The following is a 22,128-nucleotide window of genomic DNA, read 5'->3' as shown; positions in this document are numbered from 1 at the left end:
CTTTTCACAGCTTTGCACAGACTTATCCTGAAAATTGCTACTATAGTGGAGCAGGATGTAACACAGCCAAATGCAGAAAAATAAAATGGGATTAGACAGGGTGAAATTGTTCATCTATGGTGCGCATAAGTTGTGAGAAAGATCATCAGAGCAGAATAGTACAGTGCCAAGGCCTAAGAATAAGAAATACAGAGTTGAAACTGAGGAGAGGAAAATATGCAGTAGATCAGGGATCGCTGAATATGGAGGACTCAGTGTGTTGAAAGAAGGCAAGTAGTGGAGATTTTCAGTCAATAGTAATGAGAAGTGGGCATCTGCACAGCCTACGTGATCTGGGGTGTGTGTGCAATTTTGGGCCCTGAATTGGGCTGCCCGAGGGAACAACTGCCCAGTCCTGTATCCATCCTCAGAATAATTTGGGGACAGGGCTAATATTTAAATGTTGTTTTAAAAATTCTGATTTTTGGAAGCAGGCAAGGAAAGGAGACACACAATCTCCTTCCTACTTTCCAACTGACAGCCGAGGAGGGTTAATCCTGTTGGTTGGTAGCCTACAGTTCTAGGTGCTTCTTTTCAGGGATACATACAAATCCCTGAACTAAATATTATAGCCAATGACACAGACTTTTGATGTCTTCATCATTTTCTTCTTATTAGGTGCTCCCTATTGTTCAGCTCAGGCCTTAGCAAAATAATGTAACATTTTGGGGAAAAGATGCAACCCAACAACCCAGCACTGGAGGCTAAGATAGAGAAGATCTCCACAGCCACCATGTATTTCCCCTTTGAGCTCATGTAGGTGGGAACAAAGGATAACCAAACACTGCAAAAGACCAACATGCTGAAAGTGATGAACTTGGCTTCGTTGAAACTGTCAGGTAATTTCCGGGCAAGGAAAGCCACAGTGAAACTGACCAAAGCTAGGAATCCCATGTAGCCCAAGACACAGTAAAAGAAGGTCACTGTCCCCTCATTGCACTCCAGTACAATTTCTTCAGCCATTGATTTCATCTCAACATTAGGGTATGGAGGAGAGATCACCAGCCACAGAGTGCAGATGACTGCCTGGATAAGGGAGCAGGAGAAGACAATACAGTTTGCCAGTCCTTTCCCCACCCACTTCCTCATTCTGGATCCTGGTTTTGTGGCCATGAAAGCCAGAACCACAGTGATGGTTTTTGCCAGAACACAAGAAACGGCCACTGAAAAGATGATGCCAAAAACAGTTTGTCGGAGAAGACATGTCACCTTGTTCGGATATCCGATGAACAGTAATGCAGAAAGGAAGCAAAGCAAGAGGGAGATGAGCAGAGCATAGGTGAGGTCCCGGTTGTTGGCTTTCACAACGGGAGTGTCCCTGTGCTTCACAAATATTTCTAGTACCAGTGCTGTAATGAAAACAAAGGAAATAGCAGAACAGGCTAAGCTTAGGCCCAGAGGTTCTTCAAAGGACAAGAATGTTATATGCTTGGCAATACATACATTCTTATGTATGTTTGGATACTTTTCATCTTCACATTCATAGCAGTCATTCATGTCTGAGAAAGAAAAACATGGTTCTTAATCCCAAAAATATGAGCAACATGTGACTACTCTTCCTCTATTTTGTCTCATTTTAACATTTGGGCTAGTGTTTTTTTTTTAAAAAAAAATATATATTAAAGTATGATCTTGTGAATACATAATTAAAGTGATTTCAAAAGGGTCCAAGGCTTACACCAGTTTAAGAAGCATCACATTCACCTCAGCCTGATTGATCTTTGTTTATTATATCATATCAAGGAGATATTATGGCTTATTTCCAGCTCTTATAGAAACCTCCTGGCTCATCTGAAAATCCACTTTATACTAATCCTGTTCAACGAGGTGGATCTTGCTATAGGATTCTTCATTAATAACAACATTCGGCATCCAATCACAAATTATCACACACACACACACTTTCATTATGTCCCTCTTCAGCAAGATTTCTCAATATATCCTGAACTGTCAAATGAACCTTGGTGAATGCATGATTTCATATGCATGTTCTCGATTAGAGGCAACAGGCCTTAAATATATACAATAAATTTCTTACCCTCCTGGTCTGAAATCTTCCCTTCTGGACATGGGATGCAATCGTAGCAGCAAAATGCTTCCCCCTCCTTCACCTTCCTGAAAAAACCAGGGCGGCAGCTCTCAGTACATACAGAGTTAGGCTGTGTCTAATGCACAAATGAAAGAGAGAGATGTATATAAAAAAAATTGGAGTCAAAGTCCACTCAAAGTTGAGCTCTTCATTAAAAGGAATCTGCAAAAGTACAGCATTCATTTCAGCAATCCACTTAATAGGTTGTTTCATTTCCATTTTGACTCATTTTCTGACATTTCCCATTTACTAAATGCGCAAACTGTAATAAATTGTTTTTGCTGTTTCTGTTATGGATAGTAATATTTTAAATATCCTGTAATGTCAGGGCTCAGCCTAGGGATGCACACCTCTTTCTGCTAGAGTGACATTAAGGGGTTGTGGCGGTGTCCCTTAATGATTAAGCCTCAAGGTTATACACCTGCTATTCTAAAATTTGAAACATGGCATGTTTCATCTGCCTTGTGAAGTCATTTATAAAAGGAGCCACAGTTTAGAAAGTGCTGAACATTGACATATGGATCCTTTTTAAAAACTGAAATATTTATACCTGCCATCCATAGATAGGTTTCTTTCTAATTTTGGTGAAAACCACTGATGCACTTTATTAAGGCTAGTCAAGAATGACATACTTTCAATGGTTGACAAACACCAGAGTGGTTAAAACATGATTAATATTTCACTTTTTAAATATTTTTACTTATGAATTTTGAAAAATGAAAAATTGAACAACATGATTAATGTTTCCCTTGCCCATTAAAGCATATGGGAGCTAGAAGAAACATTTTATTGTTTATCTTAATACAAATCTATTTTTTTTAAAAAAAATGTTTAAAGTTCAGCCTGTGTGGTTTGATCCAATGTGTTTTTTTGTGTAGTCTGTATTATAGCATCCCACATCCTTGCCTTGGGCCTTTTTTTGCAGAGCCACAGTAGAGAGCCACTGCTCTATATCCAGCAGGTGATGGCAGATAACTGTCCACTTAGCTATTCAATTCTGGGCTTAATATCCGTATCGAAGGTGGAGCATTCAGATGCCCTGGAATATGATTCTTAGTGACTGCCAGGGGGTTACCAGGGTACAGAGAGGGCTAAGGACTTCCTTGTTGTTGATATTGTACAGAATATTTTAAACACCAAAGACCTTACTTTGCTCTTTAGTTCTATCTAGGAATACACCAACCAGAGGCTATAGGGATTAGGCTTTTGTTATGCGGCTTATGTAAAAGTTGATGTCACTTCATGTTTCTTCCTTGTTAGAGTATTCTCATAAATTTGGGATATAGGCACAGGTGTGTGGCAGCCCAAGTATTCCAGATACTATCTAGGTTGGACTATTGGGTGTAATTTCTATTTACAGTACATTGTTATATGCCGCACCAATCTCCAAGTAGTGAGAGAATCAGGAGTTTGATTTTTTTTTAATGATGGTCGGAGACCTCAAAGTCTTGAGTATATATGACTTTATTTAAACATTTAAACATATGGCTATATTTAAAATAGTTCAGCAAGCTTCCGTTTCTGTGTTCTCCCCTCAGTGATGCCGGAACCAGGACTGGAAGGGGGACCAGGGTTTTATCCAGACTGATATTCCAAATTCATAACAATATATTCAATACCATTAAAATCTATTTAGAATTCACTTCTTCAAGTTGTCAATTTATTTTTTCACCTTCAGTGAAACAAGAACCAGTATAGAGGCTGTGCATTTAGCTTATAATTCATAGCTTGTGCTACCTTTAATCCAATTTTTTAAAAGCTGAACACCATACAATGAAAATATGTTTGTATATTATGTTAAGTTAAACTGTTCACATTCACAAATGGCTGATGGTGACATCCTACCTGGTTAAACCAATGGTGCCATTTTATGGCTCCCTCATTAATGGTCAACGCTTGCTGTGGAGGAGCCAGGGAATCCACCCCTCCTACCTTCACCCTCTGAAAGGATTGGTTTGAGGAAACGATCCAATTGGTAATATCAAATCCAGCTAGTATCTCCCCATTCTGGTCCAAGGAAATCTTATCCCCAGCACTGTTGTTAAATGAGATACCCCTCAGAAAATGATGAAGCTAGATTGAAAAGGAAAGAGAAAGTATAGAAAAGGCTTCAATATAACAAGAGACAATCAAGATGTTCACTTTCATGGCAGGTTTCAGAGGAAAATGGGGAATCAGCCCCATGCTGAACTAAGAGGATGGAGAAGGAAGGATGAAGAAGGAATGGTGATAAAGGCAAAGTCTAGAAGTTGGCTAAATCATGCTTGGATAGAATTCATCTTCTTTTATTCTCTCTCTTTATTTCTACTTTAAGTTCAAACAGTTGAAAAGAAGACATTTAAAAGGTTTAAAATTAGAAGTAAAATGCGAAGAGATTAAAATATGTCAACACTCATGTGCCTAAACAAAAATATTTTAAGCAGGTGCCTAAATGAAGACAGTGAGTGTGTCTGTCTGATGTCAATAGGCAGGGAAGGTTAGTAGGCTGAATCTGAAGCTAGAAAAGCAAGTGGAGAAGTTCCCATTTGGCTTTATGTGCATTTCAAGAGAGATAAAGCAACTATCTCATGGCCAAAGGGCTGTGAATAGAGGAAGTAGTTTGGGGGCACCTGCAGAAGATTTCAGGAGCATTGCTGCACCCACATTGGTGACCCCTGCTGTGGTTGCTTAGGAAAATTGACAGTTAACCTAACGGAAAGATAGAAAAAGCAAACAGAACATGTTTGAACGTCTTTCAGGAAGGGTGTTCAACCCATTACCTGCCACAGCGGTTGATTCTGAAAGTTCATTCCTCCATTGATCATTACCGGTCTGTGTTTCACTCGGGATATAGACATGGCATGTAAAGCATGGGCCACAGCATAGAAAGCATTGTAGATGTTATAGCTGTGGCTGGTCATTCTCATTTCAAAGAAAGGACCAGGAAGATATTCCAGCTTCTCTTGCCCAGTGCAAATATCTCCTCTCACACTGCCAACAACTTCATTTGGAAACACACAGCCAAATGCCTGTTGCCAGAAGTCCAAAATGAAGCCATCTCCTTTTGGGTTGGAAGGGGTTTTGCTCTGGACAAATTGACGAAATCCTGGTGGATCATTCGAGTGAGTTGTGAATGACAGAACCCCATGGAGTATTTCGGTATCCCAAGTCCGTTGAAAGACAAAAGAAGTGAGCTCCACCTGGGCTGTCATAATCCACACTTTACCTTTTGGTTTATTTGAACTTTGTTCCAGTTCTGATAGGTAAGGCAACCATCTAAAAAATGCCAGAGCATATGATTCTCCATAAAACAAGACTACATTGGCTTTGCTATCATTTATTTTGTCATGTATTTTGGCCCCCAGTTTAAACATATCGTTAATTTCAGTGACATAAGTAAATTTGTAACTTCTTTCTATGAAGGCAAAACAGATGCCACTCTGGGAAAAAAGTTGAACCACAGTTTGCACAAATCCTTCTGCATTCTCATCATAGAAAGTAAGGATCCCAATCCATATCCACCTGAAATGCAGAAGCAAAGACAGGATCCCCTTATACTGGCGGGTTTCCTTGGGCACCATCTGGTAGAAGAAAAGGCCTGGGGTTTTATCATTCATCACTGGAGCAGGGCCATATATGAGCTAACCATAGTTGTGGTAGGAGGGGAAAGAGACAGAAGCAACAATAACTTTAATATATCAGTTACAGGTAGGTATGTGTATTACAAGCATCACTGGGGCAATTTCCAGTTGGGCCTTCCAATCCTTGCTATCAGCTGTTATCATATATATCGTGCATTTGGTAGGCCTGAAGGGACACCTGAAGCAATAACTTATGTGTTAACAATATTTTATTTATTTGCTTGGATCTATCATTAGAAGGGCCCATCGGATTATTTGAAATGTGCACATTTAATTATCCAAATCCGAATGTGTTAAGTTCCCTTTACTTGACAGAGATATATCTCACCTGTGGAACCTTATAGATATCCAAGATTGTTGCCACATGAAGGGAAGTTTGGGGGTCCAGTCCTCCAATGACGGCTATCAAGTTTTTCTTGATGTCACAGATGTAGTTGGGGACAAATCTTTTCAGAGTGGATATGAGTAACATTGTGGCATGAGAGGTCCATTTGGCATTGAAATAACTGTCATAGATGCGGAAGCCTAAAGTGACATTGGGTAAGAGCTGAGGGTTTTCGTTGATCTCTTTCACTGCAAATTGCATGGCCAGGATGTGCTGGTAATTCTTTGGCACCACACTAAAAAGAGTTTCATTTTCCATCAGATGGGCACGTAACACTTTCTAAATTTATTACAATTCAAGTCTTCATCCTCACCAGTATTATTTATTACTGTGTTCATTTAATTATTAATATTTTTTTGTACATGAGGAAGCTTTTGAACTACAAGTGACTCTCCTCCTTGCCTACAAGGTGGAAAAGGGATGAAGGGGAAAATTCTATGGGAAGGGAGCACAGACCTTTCCTTATTTCATTCTCTTGAAGCCCTGAAGCAAAACTGATGCAGTTATTTCCAGAATATTACATGTCTCAAACTCAAACCTTTATTGCGTTAGCATACAGCCATAGCAAAATAAAAACAATACAAAATGCCAGAGACAAGCAACAAAGCATAATTCAAGGTGATATTGCTGGTGTAATAACATTTAAATTACTCTACGACCATAATGCAAAGATTTAGGTGCCAGCAGCAAAAAACTAATATGCAGATATATGTAAAGCATAAAATAGCCCAAAATAGGCTCGGCACATTCAGTTAAAAATGAAATAGAGAGAATTAAAACAGGTCCAGGTCTAGGACACACTACACTGTCAGGGTAGCCCGGAGTTTCAGAGCCTGAACTATGAAGATTGCCACCCCACGTGAAATTAGGGGATTTGTGTCCACAAGAAGTAATTTCAAACAGTCTTCCTTAGATGTAATGGTGGACGGGATCAAGAGGAGGAGCTTAGATCTTATTGGCTCATAAATGGGGCAGTAGAAAAAGAAATGTAGGAAGTCCTCTATTTCATTCATCGTGCATGGGCATAGGCACTGAGTAATAGGGGTCTTAGAGTAAATCCCCTGCAGGAAGGCCGATGGGTATAGAATGGAAACGGGCCATAGTAAACGCTCTTCTCAAATTGGGCTCCGTCAGGTCTATCAAGTAGTTGGCAAGTGATCTTACCACTTTCACTTTAGGAAAGTGGTGGACCGTGCCAGGTCCATGGCCTCGTCCCTTGTAAGAATCCAGGCCCGGATTTTATGTTGGTCCCAGGATGACAGCGTGTCGAATTCTGGGAGGGAGTAGCATGCAATAATAGACTCCATGCCCTTAGACCATTTGTTGCTATGGGAACAAGTTAAAAAGGCTTGCCTGGCTAATAGGGAACCTGGGGCAGTTATTAATTTACAATAAAAACAAATAATTCTAATGTGGGCTCTCGCAACAATGGAGGGGAGGCCCAGTTCTGTTCTTAACTGTGCAGCAATATTACATGTCTTTCTATGTTACCTGAATGTTTAATTCAGTGGGGAAAGTGGAAACAATTTCTTTAAAGTAGTGGAGATCCTCCTGACCACATTTCTCCCACATCCCATCTCTTTCGACCCAAACAGTAATTCTGCCTCTAGGACAAGGGTGCAGAACTGTGCCCCTCCAGATGTTGCTGTCCAACAATATCCATTATTATTGATGGAAATGATGGAGTTGAACAACCACAGCAGGGCCACAGTTTAGCCACCCTTCCTCTAAAACTGATCACTCCAGTGTCAAAGATGGAATCGAAATGCATAAGTGAAACTATCCAGTTCTTACTTTAGTTCTTCCAGCAATGTTGGTGGGGGGTTTTCGGTGAAGGCTATAGAAATGGAGATGATGATGCTGTGAGAGACTATGCCTCCAATGATGAGGTCTCCCTCCTGATGATGTTGATGAAGTGGAATGTATGGATCATGGACATGGCATTTAACAATGGGAGATTTGCATGTTGCATGAGGAAGTAGAGTCAGCAGCAAGACCAACAATGCCACCATCTTTGGTACAATTTTTCCAGATACGCTAAGATTCCTCTAGCACTATTACAGCTTTTGAGACTGAAGTAGTCTAACCTAGTTGGCCTTTTAGTCTGCTGATAGGTCTGAAATCCAGACTATGAAAACTGGGGGGGGGGGAATAGGGATGGTGCTGATGGATCCTTGCTGGTTTCTGACTCCGACATATAGCTGTGATTACTGGAAGTAATATATATATTTCACCTTGTATCCCTCAGGTGTTTTGGGCTATGATTCACCGCATTGAAAGCTGGCTACAGGTGGTGGGGTTGTGATCCAGAATAGTCCAAGGGCACCAGGCTTTTAAAGACTAAATTACAGTAACTTTCACGGACTTTTGTTTTTTGTTTTGATAGTGTACTGCGCAAGTCCATGAGGTGATTTGACCAGTGGGAACATTAATTATAGTTCTTTTGATAATTAATGGGAAGATAGTCACTTGTGTGTCTTTCTTAACAGAAGTTTTTATTTCATCTAAGCTGCATGAGATTTTGATTTCAATGATAAACAATGAGAAAAAAACAATGAGAAATTTAATAACGACTTCCTGGCACATCTTTTTACATTTTTGCAAGGAACGTAGTCACAAAATGTGATAAGGAAAGGGAGACGCAAGAATAACAAAAAGGGGTAATATTGAGCCCTGCCAACGAATTCGAAATGTGTTTCCATTTTGGCAGAGACATTACCCCTGTCTGATTTTAGTTTCTCCAGCATAAAAGCTGGTGCTTTTCTCTCATCCCTTGGCAAGACAAGGACACCAACTAATGTCATTGTTCTTTCATGTGAACTTTGAATGCAATCTATGTAGTGGAAAGCTCCTCAACTCCCTAGGTATCTTCTGTCCATGTCAGAATTTCAAGAGGCCAGTGTTTTGATCAAACAAGTTGATTTCATCCCTCTGTTGAGACCAAAGGGTTGTATTTCCAGTGGGGTTTTTTCCTCATTGCTTATCATTGAAATCAAAATCTCATGCAGCTTAGATGAAATAAAAACATACAAGTGACTATCTTCCCATTAATTATCAAAAGGACTATAATTAAAATCACCTCATGGACTTGCGCAGTACACTATCAAAACAAAAAACAAAAGTCTGTGAAAGTTACTATAATTTAGCCTTTAAAAGCCTGGTGCCCTTGGACTATTCTGGATCACAACCCCACCACCTGTAGCCAGCTTTGAATGCGGTGACTCATAGCCCAAAACATCTGAGGGGTACAAGGTTGGAGAAGGGTGATATATATATATATATATATATATATATATATATTATCTCCAGTAATCACAGCAAATGTTGGAGTCAGAAACCAGCAAGGATCCATCACCGCCATCTCTATTTCTGCCCCAGTTTTCATAGTCAGGATTTCAGACCTATCAGCAAACTAAAAGGCCAACTAGGTTAGACTACTTCAGTCTCAAAAGCTGTAATAGTGCTAGAGGAATCTTAGTGTATAGAGAAAAATTGTACCAAAGATGGTGGCATTATTGGTCTTGCTGCTGACTCGACTTCCTCATACAACAGGCAAATCTCCCATTGTTAAATGCCATGTCCATGATCCATACACTCCACTTCATCAACATCATCAGGAAGGAGACCTCATCATTGGAGGCATAGCCTCTCACAGCATCATCATCTCCATTTCAATAGCTTTCACCGAAAAACCCCCACCAACATTGCTGGAAGAACTAAGGTAAGATCTGGATAATTTCACTTCTGCATTTTGATTCCTTATTTGGACACTGGAGTGATCAATTTTAGAGGAGGGGTGGCTAAACTGTGGCCCTGCAGTGGTTGTTCAACTCCATCAGTTTCATCAATAAGAATGGATATTGTTGGACAGCAACATCTGGAGGGGCACAGTTCTGCACCCTTGTCCTAGAGGCAGAACTACTGTTTGGGTCAAAAGATATGTGATGTGGGAGAAATGTGGTCAAGAGGATCTCCACTAGTTTGAAGATAACATTGCCACTTTCCCCTCTGAATTAAACATTCAGGTAACATAGAAAGACATGTAATATTGTGGAAATAACTGCGTCAGTTTTGCTTCAGGGCTTCAGGAGAATGAAATAAGGAAAGGTCTGTGCTCCCCTCTCATAGAATTTTCCCCTTCATCCCTTTTCCACCTTGTAGGCAAGGAGGAAGGTCATTTGCAGTTCAAGAGTTTCCGCATGTACAAAAAAATAGTAATAATTAAATGAACACAATAATAAATAATACTGATGAGGATGAAGACTTGAGTTGTAATAAATTTAGAAAGTGTTACGTGCCCTTCTGATGGAAAATGAAACTCTTTTTAGTGTGGTGCCAAAGAATTACCAGCACATCCTGGCCTTGAAATTTGCAGTGAAGGAGATCAACGAAAACCCTCAGCTGTTACCCAATGTCACTTTAGGCTTCTGCATCTATGACAGTTATTTCAATGCCAAATGGACCTCTCATGCCACAATGTTACTCCTATCCACTCTGAAAACATTTGTCCCCAACTACATCTGTGACATCAAGAAAAACTTGATAGCCGTCATTGGAGGACTGGACCCCCAAACTTCCCTCCATGTGGCAACAATCTTGGATATCTATAAGGTTCCACAGGTGAGATATATCTCTCTCTGTCAAGTAAAGGGAACGTAACACATTCGGATTTCAAATAATCCAATGGGTCCTTCTAATGATAGATCCAAGCAAATAAATAAAATATTGTTAACACATAAATTATTGCTTCAAATGTCCCTTCAGGCCTACCCAATGCCCAATATATATGATAACAGCTGATTGGCAGGTAAGTGTCACTTGGCTAAGCAGAAATATCATGGGCAGGCCAAATAGCAAGGATTGGAAGGCCCAATTGGAAATTGCCCCAGTGATGCTTGTAATACACAAATCTAATATGTTAAAGTTATTGTTGCTTCTGTCTCTTTTTCCTCCTAACAACAACTATTTTTAGGTCATATATGGCCCTGCTCCAGTGATGAATGATAAAACCCCAGGCCTTTTCTTCTACCAGATGGCACCCAAGGAAACCCGCCAGTATAAGGGGATCCTGTTTTTGCTTCTGCATTTCAGGTGGATATGGATTGGGATCCTTACCTTCTATGATGAGAATGCAGAAAGATTTGTGCAAACTGTGGTTCCCCTTTTTTCCCAGAGTGGCATCTGTTTTGCCTTCATAGAAAGAAGTTACAAATTTACTTATGTCACTGAAATTAACGATATGTTTAAACTGGGGGCAAAAATACATGACAAAATAATGTAGTCTTGGTTTATGGAGAATCATATGCTCTGGCATTTTTTCGATGGTTGCCTTACCTATCAGAACTGGAACAAAGTTCAAATAAGCCAAAAGGTAAAGTGTGGATTATGACAGCCCAGGTGGAGCTCACTTCTTTTGTCTTTCAACGGACTTGGGATACCGAAATACTCCATGGGGTTCTGTCATTCACAACTCACTCAAATGATCCACCAGGATTTCATCAATTTGTCCAGAGCAAAACCCCTTCCAGCCCAAAAGGAGATGGCTTTATTTTGGACTTCTGGCAACAGGCATTTGGCTGTGTGTTTCCAAATCAAGTTGTTGGCAGTGTGAAGGGGGATATTTGCACTGGGCAAGAGAAGCTGGAGAATCTTCCTAGTCCCTTCTTTGAAATGACTATGACCAGCCACAGTTACAACATCTACAATGCTGTCTATGCTGTGGCCCATGCTTTACATGCCATGTCTATATCCCGAGTGAAACACAGACCGGTAATTATCAATGGAGGAATGAAGTTTCAGAATCAACCGCTGTGGCAGGTAATGGGTTGAATACCCTTCCTGAAAGACGTTCAAAACATGTTCTGTTTGCCTTTTCTATCTTTCCGTTAGGTTAACTGTCATTTTTTCTAAGCAGCCACAGCAGGGGTCACCAATGTGGGTGCAGCAATGCTCCTGAAATCTTCCGCAGGTGCCCCCAAACTACTTCCTCTATTCACAGCCCTTTGGCCATGAGATAGTTGCTTCATCTCTCTTGAAATGCACATAAAGCCCAATGGGAACTTCTCCACTTGCTTTTCTAGCTTCAAATTCAGCCTACTAGACTTCCCTGCCTATTGACATCAGACAGACACCCTCACTGCATTCATTTAGGCCCCTGCTTAAATTATTTTTGTTTAGTGTTGACATATTTTAATCTCTTCGCATTTTACTTATAATTTAAAACCCTTTAAATGTCTTCTTTTAAACTGTTGCAACTTAAAGTAGAAATACAGAAAGAGAATAAAAGAAAACGAATTCCATCCAAGCATGATTTAGCCAACTTCTAGACTTTGCCTTTATCACCATTCCTTCTTCAACCTATTCATGCCAACCTCTTAGTTCAGCATGGGGCTGATTCCCCATTTAACTCTGAAGTTGGCATGTAAAAGGAATAGTACTGTATTTCACATCCCATAGCATATAGAGTCTATAGAGAGCAAAGTGATATATCCTAGAAAACAAAATACAGTAAACTTTCTATTAATAATATTTTTATGGTTGTGTATGGATTTGCTACTGGAGATCTTAGAAATCTGTAATTTAAAATGAAATTCAAAATGTGAGAAAGGCTTAGATTAAATCTTATGTATATATATTTAAAAATATTAAAAGAATGCTTTCCTGAAAGGTGTATATTTGGAAACTTGCCATGAAAGTGAACATCTTGATTGTCTCTTGCTATATTGAAGCTTTTTCTATACTTTCCTTTTCAATCTAGCTCCATCATTTTCTGAGGGGTATCTCATTTAACAACAGTGCTGGGGATAAGATTTCCTTGGACCAGAATGGGGAGATACTAGCTGGATTTGACATTACCAATTGGATTGTTTCCTCCAACCAATCCTTTCAGAGAGTGAAGGTAGGATGGGTGAATTCCATGGCTCCTCCACAGCAAGCGCTGACCATCAATGAGGGAGCCATAAAATGGCACCATTGGTTTAACCAGGTAGGATGTAACCATCAGCCATTTGTGAATGTGAACAGTTTAACATAACATACAAACATATTTTCATTGTACGGTGTTCAGCCTTTAAAAAATTGGATTAAAGGTAGCACAAGCTATGAATTATAAGCTAAATGCACAGCCTCTATACTGGTTCTTGTTTCACTGAAGGTGAAAAAATAAATTGACAACTTGAAGAAGTGAATTCTAAATAGATTTTAATGGTATTGAATATATTGTTATGAATTTGGAATATCTGTCTGGATAAAACCCTGGTTCCCCTTCCAGTCCTAGGTTCCTGCATCAGTGAGGGGAGCACACAGAAAGGGAAGCTTGCTGAACTATTTTAAATATAGCCATATGTTTAAATGTTTAAATAAAGTCATATATACTCAAGACTCTGAGGTCTCCGACCATCATTAAAAGAAAATCAAACTCCTGATTCTCTCACTACTTGGAGATTGGTATGGCATATAACAATGTACTGTAAATAGAAATTACACCCAATAGTCCAACCTAGATAGTATCTGGAATACTTGGGCTGCCACACATCTGTGCCTGTATCCCAAATTTATGAGAATACTTTGACAAGGAAGAAACATGAAGTGACATCAACTTTTACATCAGCCCCATAACAAAAGCCTAATCCCTATAGCCTCTGGTTGGTGTATTCCTAGATAGAACTAAAGAACAAAGTAAGGTCTTTGGTGTTTAAAATATTCTGTACAATGTCATCAACAAGGAAGTCCTTAGCCCTCTCTGTACCTTGGTAACCCCCTGGCAGTCACTAAGAATCATTTTTCAGGGCATCTGAGTTCTCCACCTTTGATATTGATATTAAGCCCACAATTGAATAGCTCAGTGGAGAGTTAGCTGCCATCACCTGCTGGATATGGAGCAGTGGCTTTCTACTGTGGCTCTGCAAACAAAGGCCAAAGGCAAGGATGTGGGATGCTATAATACAGATTACACAAAAAACACATTGGCTCAAACCACACCAGCTGAACTTTAAACAAAATATTTTTTAAAATAGATTTGTATTAAGATAATAAAATGTTTCTTCTAGCTCCCATATGCTTTAATGGGCAAGGGAAACATTAACCATGTTGTTAATTTTTTCATTTTTCAAAATTCATAAGTAAAAATATTTAAAAAGTGAAATATTAATCATGTTTTAACCACTCTGGTGTTTGTCACCCATTGAAAGTATGTCATTCTTGACAAGCCTGAATAAAGTGCAACAGTGGTTTTCACCAAAATTAGAAAGAAACCTATCTATGGATGGCAGGTATAAATATTTCAGTTTTAAAGGATCCATATGTCAATGTTCAGCACTTTCTAAACTGTGGCTACATTTATAAATGACTTCACAAGGCAGATGAAACAAGCCATGCTTCAGGGGCGTACCCAGGATCAAAACGGGGGGGGGGGCAAGCCATGGTTCAGGAGGCTGGCTGCTCCAAGTCAGTTCCCCATTGTCCTGATGCAGTGGTGAACTTTCCACCTAGGTGGCGGCAGAGCCCCCTTCTTGCAGCGCCCTCCCCGCATTGGCACCCAGGGCCGTCTTAAGCATATTCGGCAATCCCTCCGGCGCCCTCCCTTTCCCAGAGTTGTTGACCTTTTTTAAGGGAGCTGACACCACACTTACACTCTTAATCTCAGGGTTGTGGTTCCAAGCCCCATGTTGGGCAAAAGATTCCTGCATTGGAGGGGGTTGGACTAGATGACCCTGGTGGTTCCCTTCCAACTCTGTGAATGGTTCTGTTATTCTGTTGTATCTGAAGGCCTGTTCATAGGGAAGATGGAGCAAACTTGTTTTGTGAGAGATGCTTGTGGTGTGATTCCTGCACTGGAGGGGGTTGGTCTAGAGCAGGGGTGTCAAACTCAAATTCATCGGGGGCCGCATCAGCAGTTTGGTCACCCTCAAAGGGCCGGTTGTGTCTGTAGGACTATGTGTCCACTCTTTATTATCATAAATTATTGTCACTGCATTCAATTATTACTGTTTTTAGTAATAATGTAAGCTCATTCCCGCCCCCACGCGGATCACATTCCTGCGTCATGGCGCGTGTGTGGGAGGGGATGTAAACGAGGGAAATTTGAACAAAAGGTGGGGATCGACGGCTTCCCGGGGGGGGGGGGCTCAACTAAACCTTCGGCAGGGAGAAAGCCACTGCTGGGATTAAAAACCTGCAGATGGAAAGAGGGCTTCCCTCTCCCGCCCTGCGCACACCCAAACCCCGCTAGGCAGGATGCCACACGCTGCAACCCACCCCATGCTTTGGAGAGGGGCAGGAACATGCAGTGCAGCGCCAACTCCCTGCTTTGCTTTTGCATCCTCCCTCCTCAGCGCCAGAGTCCCTTCCCCTCACGCTGAGGGAGGGCAGCGGATTTCCTGAGGAGGAGGGCGGCGGCAGCCCCAGCGGACGTGCATCTTCGCCTCAGAGCTGCTCTTCCCCCCACCCGCGCTGTTGTCGTCTTCGCCGCCGCCTCTCCCTACCGGGACTGCAGGCGGAGGAGGCTTGAAAACCTCCCCCCCAAAAAAAATCCCCTCCCACCTACTCAAACCGCGAGGCGACTCCATCTGGAGCCCTACATCACGAGGGGCTGAGAGGAGGCAGCGGCAGAGCGGGAAGAGCAGGAACCCGTGCCGTCGCCGCCGCCTCCCTCCCGGCCGCCCCCCGGGGAGCAGCTCTGCAGGAACTGAGAAGCCAAAGGGCGGCTCGGGGGTGGGGGGGCAGAGCAAAAGCCAGGCACCCTCCCGAGTGTCTATGAGGAGAAAACGGGGGAAGAGGGAAGAGAAACCCGGCTCCATCAAGAGAGTGGCTGTTGCGCTTCGCCTACTTCCCCCTCAGGCTCACTCCGCGTCCCTTTCGCCCGCTCACTCGCCCACCTCCCGGATGCAGCCAAGGAGAGGAAGGGAAGCGGTGGGCGGCGGCTCCCCAGTGCCGCCTCACTCACTCTCAGAGACAACAGCAAAGCCCGCCAAAAAAATATCCAGCGCTGCTCCGTCCCGGCACCAACTTTGCCGGCGACACCTGTAGGGCTTTCCTACCTCATCGGCGGGCTTCCTCCTCCTCCTCCTGCATCTCACTTCCCCGTCTGGCCGCTGTGCCACCACCTCCCTCAGCCTCATTCGAAATTGAAATTCCCTGGCCAAGGCCGTCAGCGCGGCTCCAGTGCCCCGGCCTCCGCCTGCAGCCCCGCCCCCGGTTTTGACCCTCGGCCAATCGCAGGCTCCAGAACTACTGTCAGCGGCTAATGTCGGTGGCGGCTACGCGGGCCACATGACGAGGTCTGGCGGGCCGGATTAGGCCCCCGGGCCTTGTGTTTGACACCCGTGGTCTAGAGGACCCTTGGGGGGTCCCTTCCAACCATCCAGTTCTGTGATACTATGATTAAAATACTCAGCAAATGTGTGCAGAAGAGAGACAGATACATATTATTTCCATCTGAAAAGTTGGTATTGAGGGTTGTCTTCATGCATACAAAGAACAAGGAAAGGCAAATGTGAAGAATAACCAACAGAAACAAAACCATGGTGTGTGCATTTTTATAACAAAATAAATCTACATTAGAGTTGTTGTTTTAGTTGCAGGATACATCCCCCCCCCTTTTGTGGTTTTGAGTGATCTATATCCATACCCTTGAATTGATAAACATGTCTTAAGTTTGCTTCAGAAAATTAAGAATTCACAGCTCCCCAAACCCATTTGGGAAATTTCTTGATATTGATGTTTATGTAATCACGAGGCGCAGTTTAGATACATTCTGGGGGAGGGGGATTTGTTATCCAATTTCTCTATCTTCTTACTTTAGTTTCCCAGGGCTTTGTTTATTTTTTCTTAAAGCATTCAACAACAGCAACTGTTTTTTGCTGTACAAATTTGATGAAAAGATGATCTACATGCAGCACTCTTCTCTGGTGCTCAGTGATGGAGGGGAGAAACACATGTTAAAGGGGGGGCACTTCTCAGTTAGCTCATAATGTCCCCTGCTGTTCAATTGGGATTGTAAAGGGTATGCCTTAATGAAGGCAGGTGAGAAGGTGAAAAAAACCTAATGAGTGTGTTCCTTCTGCATTGAAAGATCACTTAGGAGCTGCAAGAACTTTTGTGTTAGCAGAATGCACAAATTAGGTCTGAAATCATCATACCCACATCAAGATCACAAAGGCCTGACACTTGGTGCAACAGAGTCCCTTTCTCTCGCTCATAACCAATTTTGCACCTGGTGTCTTTTTTCTTTTCTTTTTCCTCAAGGTTTGAATTTATGGTGTTCTAGTGAAAAGGGAACCAATTTTATTGTCCCCCCCCCTTTTTTTTTTGCTTAGTGCATAAGGAATGTGGGGGAGAAAGTGTTCTCTACTTCATGCTTTGTTAAAGGAGTAGCTTTGACTAGCCAGTAGCCTGTGCAGTTTTTAAACTCCTGGAACAGTCCCCAGGGTGAGTCACACCATTTAAGATAGAATTTAAGATACGTTAAAAAGCAGTTTAATTGGCTTTGGCTACAGTGCAGAAGTTTCTGTTCTTTAAAAGGCTCGTAAGAACTGTATAAGGGCTCTCCCTACCAACCACACTCACATGAGAAATCCCTCTGAAACACTGGTTGCTAGACGACGAGAACGATAGGCAATTGACGCTGCAGGCTCAGACAATGATAACTATTAAGAGCAATTTACGGTAGGTGTTTCGGCAAAAGGGCAACTGAGCAGGCAAGATAAAGTCACAATAAAGCTAACTACATGCCCCAACGAGCTAGGCTGACCTTCACTGGCCGAAGATGGGGGGGGAGCTCCACTCCCACAAAGACAACTAAAATAAAATAAAATAAAATAAAACAGCCGTGCAGCCGGGACACGCTTCCCTCAGCCACACACACGCCCCACAAAGATATGTTATTAATCCCAACAGAGGCAAAGACGGGGAGTGAGGAGTAAGGGGGAGGAGCCAAGCAGCAGCAGGAAGGGAAAAAACGCTCCCAGATGCAGGAAGGGAAAAATGCTCAGCCACGCTCCCAGATGCACCCCTCCCCACCAAAAGCCTTTGCTAAACTGTAAAGCAGTTAAAAGGCAGAACATGCCCAATTAGAAAGTAATCAGCAAAGAAAAAAGCCTCCAAAACAAGAACCCCCCCCCCCCGCAGGTACAAGCCCTGATCCCCGAACGTTACCACTCCCAGGGAGAATGAACCTGTTCCGCTTCTGTGGACAAGCCAGGAAAAGCCGAAAGGGGCGAGCGGCGAGGTGCTGCCAGCTCAAAGCCCAAGGTAGTCAGCTGAGCGAAGGAGGACTGGAGGCAATAAGGAAGGATGGCTCAGGGCTGCCGCGGCTGTTTGAATGCAACTAGCCCCCGCCCCCGAGCCAGCCCTAATGGCTGGGTGCAGTAGGCAGGGCATGGCAACTGGGACGGCTAAGGCAAGGAGCCGATAGCCCCCTTGCCAACGCAGGGAACCGGCTCCCACTCACAACTCCTCCCCTTTGAGAGGCTTTGCCGGAGAGACAGCCAGGGAAGGAGCGGGGAGGAGGACGGGGAGCCGCTTTTGCCACGCTTAATTTTTGCTTCTAGGGGGGGCAGCGGCTCCCCTCTAGGGAGGGGCAGCGCCCCCCCGCCACACGCTGGGTACGCCCTAGCCATGCTTCAAAGTTTTAGAATAGCAGGTGTATAACCTTGAGGCTTAATTTGCATTAAGGGACACCGCCACAACCCCTTAATGTCACTCTGGCAGAAAGAGGTGTGCATACCTAGTCTGAGCCCTGACTGTACAGGATATTAAAAATATTACTATCCACAAGAGTAATGGCAAAAAAACAACAATTTATTGGAGTTTGCACAATGAGTCAATGGGAAATGTCAGGAAATGACTCAAAATGGAATTGAAACAACCTATTAAGTGAATTGAATGTTGTTCTTTTGCAAATTCCTTTTAATGAAGAGCTCAACTTTGAGAGGACTTTGAGTCCACTTTCTGTATACATCTTTCTCTTTCATTTGTGTATTAGACACAGCCTATCTCTGTATGTACTGAGAGCTGCCACCCTGGTTTTTGCAGGAAGGTGAAGGAGGGGGAAGCATTTTGCTGCTACGATTGCATCCCATGTCCAGAAGGGAAGATATCAGACCAGGAGGGTAAGAAATTTATTGTATACGGTATATTTATAGCTTGTATATATTGTATATATTTAAGGCCTGTTGCCTCTAATCAAGAACATGCATATGACATCATGGATTCACCAAGATTCATTTCACAGTTCAGGAAATATTGAGAAATCTAGCTGAAGAGGGACATAATGAAAGTGTGTGTGTGTGTGTGTGTGAGAGAGAGAGAGAGAGAGAGAGAGAGAGAGAGAGAAATTGTGATGTGATTCTGGATGTTGACTGATGTTATTAAGGAAGAATCCTATAGCAAACTCCACCAGTTTGGAAAAGATTAGTATAAAGTGGATTTTCAGATGAGCCATGAGGTTTCAGTAACAGCTGGAAATAATATGCTATAATTTCGCCTTGATATGATATAATAAAGAAAGATCAAGCAGGCTGAGGTGAATGTGATGCTTCTAGAACTGGTGTAAGCCTTGGACCCTTTTAAATCATTTTAATTATGTATTCAAAAGATCATACTTTAATTTTTTTAAAAGAAATGTTGAAATGAAACAAAATAGAAGAAGAGTAGTCACATGTTGGTCATACTTTTTGGATTCAGAACCATGTCTTTCTTTCTCAGACATGAATGACTGCAATGAATGTGAAGATGAAAAGTATCCAAACAAACATAAGAATATATGTATTGCCAAGCATACAACTTTCTTGTCCTTTGAAGAACCTTTAGGCCTCAGCTTAGCCTGTTCGGCTCTTTCCTTAGCTCTCATTACAGCACTGGTACTGGAAATATTTGTGAAGCACAGGGACACTCCCGTTGTGAAAGCTAACAACCGGGACCTCACCTACTCACTGCTCATCTCCCTCTTGCTTTGCTTCCTTTCTGCATTACTGTTCATCGGATACCCGAACAAGGTGACATGTCTCCTCCGACAAACTGTTTTTGGCATCATCTTCTCAGTGGCTGTTTCTTGTGTGTTGGCAAAAACCATCACTGTGGTTCTGGCTTTCATGGCCACAAAACCAGGATCCAGGATGAGGAAGTGGGTGGGGAAGGGACTGGCGAACTCTATTGTCCTCTCCTGCTCCCTTATCCAGGCAGTCATCTGCACTCTATGGCTGGTGATCTCTCCTCCATTCCCGAATGTTGATATGAAATCAATGGCTGAAGAAATTGTACTGGAGTGCAATGAGGGGACAGTGACCTTCTTTTACCTTGTCTTGGGCTACATGGGCTTCCTAGCTTTGGTCAGTTTCACTGTGGCTTTCCTTGCCCGGAAATTACCTGACAGTTTCAACGAAGCCAAGTTCATCACTTTCAGCATGTTGGTCTTTTGCAGTGTTTGGTTATCCTTTGTTCCTGCCTACCTGAGCTCAAAGGGGAAATACATGGTGGCTGTGGAGATCTTCTCTATCTTAGCCTCCAGTGCTGGGTTGTTGGGTTGCATCTTTTCCCCAAAATGTTACATTATTTTGCTAAGGCCTGAGCTGAACAATAGGGAGCACCTAATAAGAAGAAAATGATGAACAAATTAAAGGTCTGTGTCACTGGATATAATATTTGGTTCAGGGATTTGTATGTATCCCTGATAAGAAGCACCCAGAAACCTCAACCTCCCATATTCAGCTATTCCAGATCCACTGTATCTTTTCCTCTGCTCACGGTCAACTCAGCATTTGGCATTCTTAGGCACTGTAGTATTCTGACCTCATGCTTTCCCGTGACTTTTTAGCAGCAGAGATGAACCATTTTACCCTGTTAATGTACATCCCTCCACCATTCCAGTGGAGATTTTGTAGGATAAGTCTGTAGAAATCCTTTAAAAACTGAACATAGAAACAGTCACTGAGTACTAAAAGGTTTCTGAAGGACCTCCCCTATCCTTTTTCTTTCTCCTTGCTTTCTTCAAAACTGTAAATCTGAAAGTTAATCTGGGTAAAAATGTTTGGCCATCACACAAATACCAAGGCACCACTTTAAGTTGGGAAGAAAGCTTACGGTATGTTCATTAAATGTAACATTAAGGAAAATTTATTATAACAATCTGCCCTTAGCAGCTTGCTGTTGTTTAGTCGTTTAGTCGTGTCTGACTCTTCGTGACCCCATGGACCAGAGCACACCAGGCACTCCTGTCTTCCACTGCCTCCCACAGTTTGGTCAGACTCATGTTGGTAGCTTCGAGAACACTCTCCAACCATCTCATCCTCTGTCGTCCCCTTCTCCTTGTGCCCCCCATCTTCCCCAACATCAGGGTCTTTTCCAGGGAGTCTTCTCTTCTCAGCCCTTAGCAGCAGAGATGGACAATTTCCATGACCATATTACAGAAAGGGAAAGAGCGAAATAAATTACCAGCTAATTTAAAGGGAAATACGTCAAACACCCAAAATGTAATTATTTCAGATTCCACTTTGGGTTTGGCTGGATTTCACTGGTTTTGAGTCCAATAATGATATCTGCTTCTTCGCAATATGTTCAAAAAGAGAAGAAAAATAAAAAGAGAAGAAAAAAAGATAAAGCTGGAGAATTGGACAAGGAAAGGGGGAGAGAGAATGGGAAGCTTTTGGGGGTTGTCCCCCCCCCTCAATGCCAGCTGACATTCTTGCTGTTGCTTGTTTTAATATTCAGGTTGCTTGACTTTCAGTAGTCAGAACCTAGATAAATGCTTCTGTGTTGTTGCATTTTCAAATGTTTTTTAGTTGTGTAATAATAAATGTGTACAGGTCAGATGGAGTACAGTGGTGCCTCGGTTTACAAACACAATTGGTCCCGGAAGTCTGTACTTAACCTGAAGCATACTTAACCTGAAGCAAACTTTCCCATTGATAGTAATGGAAAGTGGATTAATCCGTTCCAGACAGGTCCATGGAGTACTTAAACTAAAAATACTCAAACCGAGGCATACTTAAACCGAGGTA

At 42.3% G+C, this 22,128-nt stretch overlaps 2 protein-coding genes across 2 annotated transcripts; one reads left to right on the top strand and one right to left on the bottom strand.

Annotated features, from left to right (window-relative positions):
* Positions 1-639: 639 nt before the first annotated feature.
* On the bottom strand, positions 640-8,145 carry LOC118095613 (vomeronasal type-2 receptor 26-like). Its single transcript, XM_060281292.1, has 6 exons — positions 7,928-8,145; positions 6,077-6,368; positions 4,888-5,688; positions 3,974-4,201; positions 2,078-2,204; positions 640-1,538 (listed from the first exon to the last, which is right to left on the bottom strand). Exons 1-6 carry the CDS (start codon positions 8,143-8,145, stop codon positions 640-642), a joined length of 2,565 nt encoding a protein of 854 aa, XP_060137275.1.
* A 1,491-nt stretch (positions 8,146-9,636) lies between these two features.
* Positions 9,637-20,736, top strand: LOC118095611 (vomeronasal type-2 receptor 26-like). Its single transcript, XM_060281291.1, has 7 exons — positions 9,637-9,854; positions 10,462-10,753; positions 11,307-11,337; positions 11,475-11,950; positions 12,891-13,118; positions 19,116-19,242; positions 19,838-20,736. Exons 1-7 carry the CDS (start codon positions 9,637-9,639, stop codon positions 20,734-20,736), a joined length of 2,271 nt encoding a protein of 756 aa, XP_060137274.1.
* Positions 20,737-22,128: the final 1,392 nt, after the last annotated feature.

This window comes from Zootoca vivipara, chromosome 13, assembly GCF_963506605.1.
Source record: "Zootoca vivipara chromosome 13, rZooViv1.1, whole genome shotgun sequence".
Lineage (NCBI taxonomy): Eukaryota > Metazoa > Chordata > Lepidosauria > Squamata > Lacertidae > Zootoca > Zootoca vivipara.
Note: the sequence above shows the minus strand (reverse complement) of the source record. Positions and strands in the feature narration are given on the sequence as shown.